This window comes from Thermothelomyces heterothallicus (assembly GCF_042370625.1).
Source record: "Thermothelomyces heterothallicus CBS 202.75 unplaced genomic scaffold P884_scaffold_7, whole genome shotgun sequence".
NCBI classification, from domain to species: domain Eukaryota; kingdom Fungi; phylum Ascomycota; class Sordariomycetes; order Sordariales; family Chaetomiaceae; genus Thermothelomyces; species Thermothelomyces heterothallicus.
In genome coordinates, this window is record NW_027192568.1 from 1,191,655 (window position 1) to 1,203,362 (window position 11,708).

The window sequence follows — 11,708 nt, forward strand, 5'->3', positions numbered from 1 at the left end:
CCCGTTATTCTCGATTTCTGCTGGACGACAATCAATTCTGTCAAAGAGGACGCGCCGACGCGACGCGTAAATGGCAACGCAGCGAATGAGTGGATCGAGCTTGACACCAATTGGTCCATTAGTTAGTTATTAGCCCTCCTTCCTCCTTCTTCCCCTAACCCTTGCGGGGGGGCCCTTGGCCAGCTGAACGCGCTGGAGATTCTAAACGCCCAATCATGAAGACCGTATGTGCATACAAGGTGATTGCTCCGTGAGATGGGCACCATTGGAATATGTACGTCCTGACTACCGTTCAGGTTTCAAACGTTGACCTGGAGAGCAACAATCATAAGCTGCACAAAACATCCTCTCTATCTCGGTCGGGGTCGGGGGTCCCGGGAAAGCAAGGGGATCGTCAGACCTCGTATGACCGTCTGATTCATGCCGCGCCAAGGCTGTTGTCTTAGAAACGGGCCCCTATGGCTCCTCGTACACACACTGGGTGCTCTTCTAGTCTTCGAGGTCCCGTCCAAAGTCGACCAACCGCAGTTTCCGGGCATCTCTCGGGTGGAATAGGGCCACTTTGGACCGGACGAGGAACCTCGCTGCTGCGGATTCTCTGGGAAGCTCCACGTACGCCGCAGAGGTGTCCCCGCCTGCTTCCACCAGCTTGTTCATCAGCTGCTCGATCAGGTCACGCATCTCGGCGCTTGCAGCAGCGGCTTCGTCCCTTTCGTGATTCCGTCTTGTGCTCGCCTGCCCCTGTTCTTCCCGAGGGCCCCAGATCTCGTCAATCCGCCGCTGCCGCCTATCTTGGTCCGCTTGCTCTTTGGCCTTTTTCAACTTCCCTTGTGCACTGAATCCGACGCTCAGGTCCTTCGGGTCTATGTCCATCAGGCCGCCGACCACGGGGCCGCCCAACTCTTCTGCCGCCAACATCGGGCCAAGGTGCTCGCCTATGAACCAGTTCAGCTCCTTCATAAGGCTCGATGTCTGCTCGTCCCAGTGCTCTTTTTCTTTCCTCAGCTCGGCCATGCGCTCCTCGGCGATCTGTTCCTCAGTTTTCTTCTCCCTGCTCTCCAACCCCTCCCGCAACGACTGGATGCGGTTTTCGAGCGCCGTCTGGAGGGCTTGTTGCTCCCGAAGATTGGCCTCTTCTGCCTCGATCCTCTGCCGGAGCTGCTCTAACACGTCCGTTTGCGCATCGTTGTGCTCGTTGGTCTCAGTAATGGTCTGCCTCGCCCGTCGCATGGCCAGCAGTGCCGGGAGTGGCGAGCCTGCTGGCGGCATGTACGGCCCCTCCTCGGTCATGATCTTGTACGCGCCCGTCATGATCTCCAAGGAGTCTTTTGCCGAAAGCCCGGCACCAGAGCTGCCGGCAGATGCTCGCATCTGGTACATGGAGTTTTAGCAAAGCGGAACCAGGTTTGACATGGCCGTGAAACGTACCCGTTGCAATGCATCCTCCAGCTCGCGTTTCCTGTCGTTGAGCGCCTGAAGGGTCTGTTCCAGCCTGGCCTCATACGTCGCACCGACGTCCTCAGCCTCAGCGCCTCCTTCCATCCTGTAATGCTCGCTTTGCAAGGGCGCTCGAGATCCCAATCCCTGGCGGCTGATGGTGGTGTTTCCAACAATAGACGTACTGGACAGCTTTTACGGCAGCCAGCCCAGAAGAAGGAAATGATGGATCTCGACCCTCCTCTACAACGGACCGCACCTTCGGTAAATACTGGCTTTTCCGCTGCGTTGGGCCCCAAAATTGAGCAGCGCGTCCAAGCAATTGCTCCTCGCTGCCTGTGTGGTGTTTGTTTCCTCTTTCCAAAAACAACACTGTCTCCAATAATCGAGTCACCCGGCCTGTGGCTTCTCATTTGACTCTTGCTCAGCTACCTCAAAGACCGGAAAACAAGTCTGGATCAGAACGTGTCGTTTTATCGCGCAGTCAGACACACAGTACCTTGAGAAGGCGAACAGCAACAAGGTTTGGTGGGGGAAGCCGCTTGGAACGTAACAAAGTTGCATCAAAGCTCCCAGTTGGATTGATGCGCCTCCTGCAGCGCCGCATTGGCCGGCGCCCCACGCCGCTAGTTAGTTTGTGCAAGTTCACGTTCACGTTCACGTTAACTAGTGCCTCTGCCTGATCCGTGCCCATTGGAAGGCCAAGCGAACAAGGCTGCAGCCCATTGAGATCGATCTCTCCGGTTCCATCCACCTCCTTTCCCAACATTTTGACCTCTCGACACGTCTTTCCCAATCGAAGCCCTTCGCTTGGCTCGCCTCTTGTGATCCTTCGAAAGCGCAGGAAGCCGATTTCTTCGTGCCTTCCCAGCGCCCATCTATCCAGGCTCTCTTTTTTATTTTTCCCCCCCTTGCAGGCTTGCGATCATCCGTCGCGACCCGAGATTCTACAATTCGCCACCGCGCCTAATCTGTTCCCCGTCTTCGCGACTGAACAGTCCCGAGTGCCGCGGGCTCGAACTTTGGTTCGACGATAAGCAGAAACGGACCGTTCGATCAGCGATTCGGTCATATTGCGCATTGCGACCGCGCGGGTAGGCAGTTTGGAGAGGAAAGTCAGGTGGTGTTTGCTGGTTTGACAGGCAAAGGTTTGAGCTACCTGAGTGCTTCGGAAACACAGCTGCCCTCACCTCAGCACCCTTCTGCCTCTCAATCCACCCATCCTCATCTCTCACCACCATCTCCGCAAAACTCATCGCCCGACGCACCATCTCGTCCTTTCTTCTGCAGCCTGCCCAACCTCCAATTTTATTTTATTTTTTTTTCGCTCGCCAACGCCACTGTCCTTGGACAAGTCGCCGTCAACGGTGCTTTGCAACCTTTGCGCAGCACGTCGATTGGGATTTGGTCACTCTCCGTCACTACCTCTTCGCCTCTAACCACCGCGTTTTCGTCTCTCCGCCATCCACTTCCCCCGTCCTCTGGCCCGAAGCCCTCAGTTCTTCGACCTGCCCCGAGACTACTGCACCCTACCCGGCCCAACCACTACACCTGCACGTTTTCCCTTCGGAAACCCCCAAGGTGTAGATAACTGCGATACTTAATTGAGAACACCGGTTGCCCCCGACGAAAATAATCGCACGCGACGTGAGAAGTCGTTCAGATCTAGTCAAAAGAAGCAAAAATGTCCGCATCTCCACAGCCGACGCACTCGGCCAAGCGGCCCCTCGAGGATACCTCGTCTCCGTCAGTCGCCGATCAGCCCGAAGCCAAGCGTCCGGCTCTCGACAAGGCGACCAAGGACGAGGAAGAGATTAAGGAGCCGATCTCCGGCAGCAACGGCGAGGCCGCCCCTGCTCCTCCGGCCCCGGCCACCGAAGCAGATGGCCCTTCCAAGACAAATGGGGAGAAGTCGGAAGTCAGGGATGCCCACGGTGATACTGTCGTCCCGGATGCTCCCGAGACGAAGCCCATCACCAGCACCGCTAGTGGCAATGCCGCCCAAGGCCAGTCCGGCCCGCCGCCGGGCGCCCACGACGAGACCTCGTGGATCCACGTCCGCGCCGTGATTTCGAGCCCGGAGGCTGCGACCATCATTGGCAAGGGCGGCGAGAACGTTTCCAAGATTAGACAGATGTCGGGTGCCAAATGCACCGTCAGTGACTACCAGAAGGGCGCGGTGGAGCGCATCCTCACCGTGAGCGGCATCGTCGATGCTGTCGCAAAGGTAAGTCCTACGAGATTGTGCGGTAGGGGTATGTTACAAGGCTAACTTGCATGGCAGGCATTCGGCCTGATCATCCGGACGCTCAACAACGAGCCCTTGAATGAGCCCTCTAGCCAGCACTCGAAGACGTACCCTCTCCGGCTGCTGATCCCACACATCCTGATCGGGTCCATCATTGGCAAGGGCGGCGCCCGCATCAAAGAGATCCAGGAAGCGTCCGGTGCCCGCCTGAACGCGTCAGACTCGTGCCTCCCCCTGTCCACGGAGCGCTCGTTGGTCGTCATGGGGGTGGCTGATGCTGTCCATATTGCAACCTACTATGTCGGCAGTACACTCCTCGAGCAGCTCAATGAGCGGTTTGGTGGAGCTGCGGCCTCTGCCTACGCCACCCGCAGCGGCGGCCCGGCCGGCGCCGTCCCCGGCGGCATGCAGGTCATCCCGTACAACCCGCAACCGGCCGGCGGCAACTATGGCAATCGGGACAACTATTACCGCGCCCGCCCGGATCCCAGAGCCCACCACATGCCCCCGCAGGCGTATCCGCCGCCTTATGGCCATCCCCATCCGGCTCACCCGGGCCCGGCGGTTCCCATGCCGTATGGCGCCCACCCTGCCGCCGCTTATGGGGCCGGCCCGCACGTGCAGCCTCACCCTGTCGGCCATGCCGGTCCTCATGTTGCCACCGGTCCGCACGGACAGCCCATGCCCGGCGCCGCTCACGTGCCCGGCGCGCCACTCACCCAGCAGATCTACATCCCCAATGATATGGTTGGGGCCATCATTGGGAAGGGCGGCCAGAAGATCAACGAGATCCGTCAGATCAGTGGCAGCGTGATTAAGATTAATGAACCACAGGACAACAGCAACGAGCGTCTCGTTACAATCACTGGCACCGAAGAGTGCAACCGGATGGCGCTCTACATGCTCTATTCTCGGCTCGGTAAGCTCCGAGACCAGCACAGCAACCCGCCCGTTGCCCAGCCGCGCTAATGAAAGACTTCAACAAAAACAGAAAGCGAGAAGCACCGAATCTAGTCGACTTGTGATGGACTCGAGTCCTCGCCACCTTATTCTTGTACTCGGTGTTTCGGCGGCGTTTAGGGTAGTTCTAGGGTTCAGAGGCAGAAAAGCTTCTTAGTATTTCTGTTCTTACTATCTACTGAAATCAAGGTGATGGAGGTGTCTTCCCGAAATCCTCATAGAGTAACGTCGGCGAGAAGTCGAATGGGTCACTCTTGTTTCTTTACCTACCCCTGTTCATGTCATGTACCATGGTCTGTCTCCCTGCCCTGTGATTGCTCTCTCCCGCTGCACTGCACCATTTGAGTCCGACAAAGAACCTAAATCCCGTTTTCTGCTCGCCTGCCCTGGCATTGTATCATTTGCCCCTCCCTTCCACCCGCGCCCTCAGTCAAGGAATACAACTCGGCACTCGAGGTCATTTTTCAAGAAGTGTTCTCATCTGTCCATATTGTATTTGACTAATGTTGTTACATATTAGGTTATCTACGTTGGGGTGCGCCACTCGAGCCACGACACTGGTCTAAGAGATCACACGGCTAGATTGGAGACAGATAAGGACCAAAGAAAAAATTTGGCAATCTGCTAACATTGAACCTAGAGAAACATACCCTGATACCTCCACGGACCAATATCCATCATAACCTCCCAGCCGTACATAATTTCCAACCATATATACCACCTAGTCGGTGATGGTATTTTTTCATATGTTTTGTTTTGATATGCGAAAATCCCAAGATAGAACGCCTCCTCCTTGACCGGCCTGCTCCCGAATACTCCAAGACTTTGATGGTGTTCTCGAGGAGAACGTGTTTTTTTTGGGGGGGGTAAAGTTGTACTACTGCAAAAAAAGGGGTTAAAGGGGGGTGGGGTCCGTTTCCAGCTTGAGGGCGTACCGTTCCCCGACTACTTTTCGCCGCGCACCCAGCTGTTGATCTCGTCAGCCATATGATCCAAGGCCGGATGAAGAAAGGGGGATTGGCAATCAAGGACAAGGCAGAGTAGAAAGAATGAAAAGAAACGTACTTGTCCCACATCCGCCCGATGAAGCCGGGCTTCGCCCGCTGTTCGTTGAGGCTCTGGCGCCGGGCGACCAAGTCCGGGTCGTCCTTGCGCTTCTGCGCCGTGAGGCCCTCGAAAAGCGAGTGCGAGGGCCGCCGGAAGGGCTGCTGCTTGCCCTTGGGGTCGGCCTGCTTGGCCTGCGCCTGGCCCTGCGCCTGTGGCTGGCCCTGCGCCTGTGGCTGCGCCTGCTCACCGGCCCAGCTGCCCGCCGAGCTCGTGGACGAGGTTGACGCGGCGCGGCCGGCGCGGAACTCGGCGCCCGATGGGAGGTTGTCGGCCATCCTTCCTTTTTTTTGGTTCTCCCTCGTTTTCACTCTCTCTTCCTTTTTTGGGTGATGGCTGTCTGGGAAGGGGTTGCTGTTGGTGGATTTAAGTTCAGATATATATTGAGAGACGAAGAGAGCAAGTTTGACGTGAGACGCTGTTCGTCGTCCAAGTGTCTCTCGTCTTACGATGTAGATGTTACTTGTTCAAATTCCTCCAGGGAAGTTCCATGTGGCAAAACCAGAAGAAGTTTTGGGAATGTCGTCTCTGGATTCCGTAGCTGGTGCGGAGAGGAGCGGGGTTATATGGTATGACAGTTGCACCTTTGGGGCAAGTCTCTCGCAGACTGACTGCTTGGAAAATCCAAGCCCGACTCGAGTAATCCGTATATCGCCTCTCATGAGCCCGCGTGGCCTCGATCCCCGCACTTGTCGATCCGCCCGAGTCGGCGACTGGAGCTATCAGCTGAGTAAGGTAGGTGTGGGCGAAGGGCTCTAGCACACTTGACACTGTTTCCATACGCGGGGAGAGGTTCAAGGAGGTACGGATCACGATGACTTCACCAATGGGAACGCACATGTCAGTGCTGTTCCATGTACGGAGTTGACAGGTGCTCCCGGACGTTGAGATACATGCGAAGGATTAGGGCCTCCAACACTTCATGCATGATACAAGGTGTAGCACTGGGGCCTGCCTTACCATGCCTTTGGTACCGGACCTCTATAACAGGCGAAGTACCCCGTGTACACAGTCTGTCTTGCCACGGCGCTGTCTTGAGCTTAGACCATGCTCCTTGTTCCTTTAGGTTCTCGACCCGAAATCTGTTTGTCAAAAGAAAGCTGATTCGACAGCCCAGCTTATCAAATGGGGGGTTGGCCAACGAACCGAGACCGTTAGATCTGTTGCATGCAGGCCTGGTCTGAAAGTCGAGTCTGAAGCCGCTCAACTCGATCATTTCTTGGCCTCGAGACGACATGACCGAGGAGCCGGCGTGAGTACTCGTACTATCAATAAGGCGAATCTGCGATGTTCATTATCACGCGACCAAGACTATCTATATCCCTCGGCAGGTAAAACGGTAAGGTACCTGAGGTGCCAAGGTAGCAGCACTTCAAGCAAGCAACTCGATTTGCCGCGTGTTAACTGTGACCATCTGTGACGTCATCCTCGAGCTGCATCTCGGGCAGTCAATTTATAATCGAAACGAACTGGAGGTCAGAGGAACGAACTGCCACACATGCCATGGATGAAGACAAAGGTCTCCATGGCTTTTGGTCGCACGCAGAACGAACTTGATGGGCTCTTCTAGGCTCCGTGGTCGCAGATCGACCGCGAGGAGCAGGCGCATCGTGTAGGTTCCTTTCAGGAAGGTGGAGAACCTGTGTGTTTAAGTGGGTTCCACTCAAGCCGTAACACACCACCACGAGGGGTTCTACTGGGGCGAGCATTCTTCTGCGGCATGTTTTCGTAGCGAGACCCTCTCGAGTTGTCGCTACCTAGGTAGACAATCTCCTCTTGCTGCTCAGATTATATGTTGCACTTTTGGTAGCCATTGCTCAAGTGACCTTGATCATAATCTGCCGCTGTTTGTATGTATCGTTCCCTTGTGTGAGTAGACAAGTTTTTAGCAAACGTCCTGTGTCCTTTTTTATCGTCCGAAACTTGGCGATATAGCCATCATCAAGGTGATACGGCAAATCTTATCGCAGTCAAAAATGGCTCGAGAGAATGCACTCGGTGAAAAGGCATCCTCTCTCAATGTGAGTCACCCATGCTTGAGTTTGGGTGACTACCAAGGAGCTCTTTCCAAGAAAGAAGGCCAAGACAGCAGAAGAGGGCTCGGCCAGGCAGCCAAGGCGAGGCGTCACCACGCAAATGCCTTGGACCATTAAGAGCAACTACAACTCCCGTTCGCACCAGAAAGATGGGATCAGCACCCGCAAACCTAGGAACTGCCAAGCTTAGTGTTCTAATACGGTACTAGAAGCCAAAACAATGGAGAACAGGAAAATATTCACCAAGCTAGGTGAGAACCCGCGCTGCCGACCAGCGACATGCCTTTTGCACTACCTTTCCTTTGGGTAGAGGTGCTCACCCGTAAACCTGCATCGCAGAGAACAATCCAGAGGTGATGAACGCTCTAGCCAAGAAGCTCGGCCTCTCCGACGACCTAACCTTCTACGACGTCTACTCATTGGACGAGCCTGAACTGCTCGCCCATATCCCGCGCCCGGCTTACGCCTTGCTCGCTATCATTCCCCTTACCCCAGCGTGGAAGAAAGACCGCGAGGCAGAGGACGAGGCGCTCGGCGATCCGGCCACCTACTACAACGGCGGAGCGGCCACCGGGGCCGGGGAGGAACCGGTCATATGGTTCAAGCAGATCATCGGCGACGCATGCGGCTCCTACGGCTTCCTGCACTGTGCCATCAACGGCCAGACACCCAAGTTTATCCTTCCCGGGAGCACTCTCGAGCGGCTGCGCAACGACGCCATACCGCTTCCCAGGGACGAGCGGGCCCGGCTGCTGCACGATAGCAAGGAGTTTGAGGAAGCCCATCGGTCCGTTGCCGCGTTGGGGGATACCCCAGAGCCCAGCGAGGGGGGCCCCGAGCACAGCGGCCAGCACTTCGTAGCGTACGTCAAGGCGAACGGCCGCCTCTGGGAGCTCGAGGGCTCGCGGGAGGGGCCGCTGGACCGAGGCCCGCTCGGGGAGGGCGAGGACGTCTTGAGCCACAGAGCACTGGACCTGGGCCTGAAGCGCATCATGAACCTGAGCGCCGGCACCGACGAGGAGAACATCAACTTTAGCTGCACGGTTCTCGCCCCCCGGACGGCCTGACGTCTGGGTCGAGAGCGGGGCCGACAGTCCGGAAGGAGAGAGATCAAGACGAGCCCCATCATGCTCAGGACGACAGCTTATTTGAAACGGGAAGTCCTGCTCTCTGGGAATGGATGCGCAACGTCGTTGAGAGACTTGTGTTTGCAACCGATACAGAGATTGTTGAGCGCTTAGAGTGGTACTCCTCCACTTCTTGATACCTGCCAGCACCGGACAATGATCTCTATTTGTGTATATCGACACGATGGTGTCTGGCCGAGTTTCATCCCGTCCGGTTATGGCACTGTGTGTTATTCAGCTCACGGTCTTGGAGAGGTTGTGACCGGCCGGACATTCCAGCCATCTCCAGACCTTACAATGTAGTCAACGAAACACGACTCCGGCACTGTATATCTGCCATCGTCTCCCCGAGGAACGACTACTCCTCCCAACCCCCCCGCTTCGCTAACCACTTGACCCCGTAGACCAAGCCCAGCAGGACGGGCACCTCGATGAGCGGCCCGACGGTGGCTGCGAGGGCCTGGTCGGAGTGAGGGCCGTACGAGGCAACGGCGACGGCGATGGCGAGCTCAAAGTTGTTGCTGGCGGCGGTGAAGGCTTGGGTGACGGCGTAGCCGTGGCGGAAGCGGGCGCGGCGTGCGGCGGCGAGGGTGGCAAAGAAGATGGCGGAGAAGTAGACGACGAGGGGCGCGGCGACGCGGACGACCGAGACGACCTGGTGGACGACCCGGCGGCCCTGGGAGGCGAAGAGGACGACGACGGTGAAGAGCAGGCCGACGAGCGACCAGGGGGCGACGAGGCGCAGGAAGCGTGCCCTGTATCCCTCCGGCCCCAGAAGGGGCAGCAGCGCGAGACGGGTCAGCGCGGCGGCGCCGAGGGGGATGCCGAGGAAGACGCCGACCGAGGTGGCGACGGTGGAGTACGACACAGTCGGGGTGGTGGTCGCCGAAGAACCCGAGGCGCCCGGGTTGAAGACGCGGATGAAGAGCAGCGAGACGGGCGCGAACAGGACGATCTGCAGGAGCGAGTTGACGGCGACCAGGATGGCGCAGTAGTCGCCGTTACCGCCGGCCTGGAAAGGAAGGCAGGGTGATGCACGGTCAGTTCAGGGTTCAGTCCCTTTTTTTTTTCTCCGCTCGCTTTCTTTTCATGGAAAAGCAGGCCGGGTGCGGGAGAGGTGGCAGAGACGCACCAGGTTGTTCCAGATCAGTACCATAGCGATGCACCGCGCGATGCCCACAAGGATGAGACCTTCGCGAAGGCCCCTTTCGTCCGGAAGAAAAGCCCACGCAAGCCCAAGCTGCGACCGTCAGCTACCTTTCTTCCTTTCTCCCCGAGCAAGGCCCGGAGCGCAAAGTAGGGCAGGTAAATAGGTGGTTAGCCCAAGGGATGGAAGAAACAAACCATGACCAGAGGCGCCACGATCCAGTTGATGACGATGCTGAACCCCAGCTGGATCCAGATCTCCCGCGTCTTGAAGACCTCGTGCAGCTTCTCGTACTGCACTTTACATAGAATGGGGTACATCATGATGAGGAGCCCGATGGCTTCAGTAGTCGCATCAGCTCACATCCTCCACACTGCTGGCTTCTGGACCGAACAAGACATACCGATGGGTATGGATACGCCGACAAAGGTGCCCTTCTGCAGCGCCGGCCCGACATCGTCGACGAAATTACCCAGGAGGATGCCGAGCAGCATGGCCAGGAAGATCCAGGCGGCGAGGAAGCGGTCGAGGAAGCCCAGGGAGCTGAAGGCCGAGAGCCTGGACGCGGACGGAGCCGTCTCGCAACAGGGCGGACTCTGGGGCTCCTGCTTCTCGACATCGGCCCTCGGAGCTTTAGAATCCGCACACGGGCCATTCTTGGTCGGGTTGTCGTCTGTCGACCGTGGAGGAACTGGAGGAGGGCTTGGAGGGACGGGATCAGTGGGTGCCATTGTTTACACCCCTGAGTCTTATAAGTCTGGGGCCTTCTTTTCCTCCCAAACAGTGCATGTAAATGAAATAAACAACCAAAGTACCAGCAGGCTATCTTCGGAAACTGATTTTGGATTTTTCTGATGGCATGGTTCATCATTGAAAGTGAGGAAAAGACAAAATTATCTGTTTGAACCAAGTCACAGCTCTCTTGAGCATCGACAGATTTCGTCTAGTTCCCAGTACCCGTCAGAGTGAATGCCGAGGCATTTCGACCAATCAGAGTTTACCAGTGACATGCCAGCCAGAAGACGAAGCGAGGATTTAGTTTGAATAACCAATCAGCGCGGTCAAAGAACTTTACCATTTCCCGGCCTTCAGGTTACTGGTAGTGTACTTCAGGAACCGGGAGATCTCTTAATAAATCCATCTCTCACCAGGAGAACGGAAAGTGTAGAGGATAGCCGGGTGCTTCTATCTGCCTAGCATTGATTGCCCTCTTCTGTGATGACTGAGTATCGAAAAACCTGTATTAACCTGCCTAACGAACTCGCATGGCTGGAATGAGCTAATCGTGCCTTGAGCTTACTTGGGAGACCTTGTTATGTTGGAGAGAAGACACAAAGCGATTCAGAGTTGTGGACGACGCGGTCAGCCGCGTGCGTGGCTCGTCCGTCTCGTAACTCTGCCGGGCGAACATGACAACTCTGCTTGTGGATTACGGATCCTCAGATAAGCCGGTGATTCAGGACGGAGATGAACGAAACGCAGGCACCGCGAGAGCGGCGTTTGCGACTACCTAGTGTAGTGCAGTGCAGTGCAGTGTAGTGCAGTGCAGTGTAGTGTGGTGTAGTGTAGTGTAGTGTAGTGTAGTGTAGTGTAGTGTAGTGTAGTGTAGTGTAGTGTAGTGTAGTGTAGTGTAGTGTAGTGTAGTGTAG

At 56.5% G+C, this 11,708-nt stretch overlaps 5 protein-coding genes across 5 annotated transcripts; 2 read left to right on the top strand and 3 right to left on the bottom strand.

Annotated features, from left to right (window-relative positions):
- Positions 1-489: 489 nt before the first annotated feature.
- Positions 490-1,371, bottom strand: P884DRAFT_196644 (uncharacterized protein; the record flags this gene model as incomplete). Its single annotated transcript, XM_069437994.1, has 1 exon — positions 490-1,371. The coding sequence occupies one exon, from the start codon at positions 1,369-1,371 to the stop codon at positions 490-492; it is 882 nt and encodes a 293-aa protein (XP_069299012.1).
- A 1,750-nt stretch (positions 1,372-3,121) lies between these two features.
- On the top strand, positions 3,122-4,699 carry P884DRAFT_197029 (uncharacterized protein; the record flags this gene model as incomplete). Its single annotated transcript, XM_069438028.1, has 3 exons — positions 3,122-3,664; positions 3,722-4,604; positions 4,677-4,699. The coding sequence occupies 3 exons, from the start codon at positions 3,122-3,124 to the stop codon at positions 4,697-4,699; spliced, it is 1,449 nt and encodes a 482-aa protein (XP_069299013.1).
- Positions 4,700-5,590: 891 nt separating this feature from the next.
- Positions 5,591-6,027, bottom strand: P884DRAFT_268810 (uncharacterized protein; the record flags this gene model as incomplete). The annotated part of the gene is made up of 2 exons (XM_069442228.1): positions 5,591-5,612; positions 5,711-6,027. 2 exons carry the CDS (start codon positions 6,025-6,027, stop codon positions 5,591-5,593), a joined length of 339 nt encoding a protein of 112 aa, XP_069299014.1.
- A 1,877-nt stretch (positions 6,028-7,904) lies between these two features.
- Positions 7,905-9,143, top strand: P884DRAFT_241054 (uncharacterized protein). The gene is made up of 2 exons (XM_069440203.1): positions 7,905-8,036; positions 8,125-9,143. The coding sequence occupies exons 1-2, from the start codon at positions 8,006-8,008 to the stop codon at positions 8,850-8,852; spliced, it is 759 nt and encodes a 252-aa protein (XP_069299015.1). The 5' UTR covers positions 7,905-8,005; the 3' UTR covers positions 8,853-9,143.
- Positions 9,144-9,270: 127 nt separating this feature from the next.
- P884DRAFT_328853 (sodium bile acid symporter family-domain-containing protein) lies at positions 9,271-10,933 on the bottom strand (the record flags this gene model as incomplete). The annotated part of the gene is made up of 4 exons (XM_069445612.1): positions 10,463-10,933; positions 10,257-10,399; positions 10,045-10,152; positions 9,271-9,924 (listed from the first exon to the last, which is right to left on the bottom strand). The coding sequence occupies exons 1-4, from the start codon at positions 10,788-10,790 to the stop codon at positions 9,271-9,273; spliced, it is 1,233 nt and encodes a 410-aa protein (XP_069299016.1). The 5' UTR covers positions 10,791-10,933.
- Positions 10,934-11,708: the final 775 nt, after the last annotated feature.

Coding starts and splice junctions, on each gene's coding strand:
- P884DRAFT_241054 (XM_069440203.1), top strand. CDS start 8,006: ATGGAGAACAGGAAAATATTCACCAAGCTAG. Junction 8,037..8,124: donor GAAAATATTCACCAAGCTAG/GTGAGAACCCGC, acceptor CCTGCATCGCAG/AGAACAATCCAGAGGTGATG.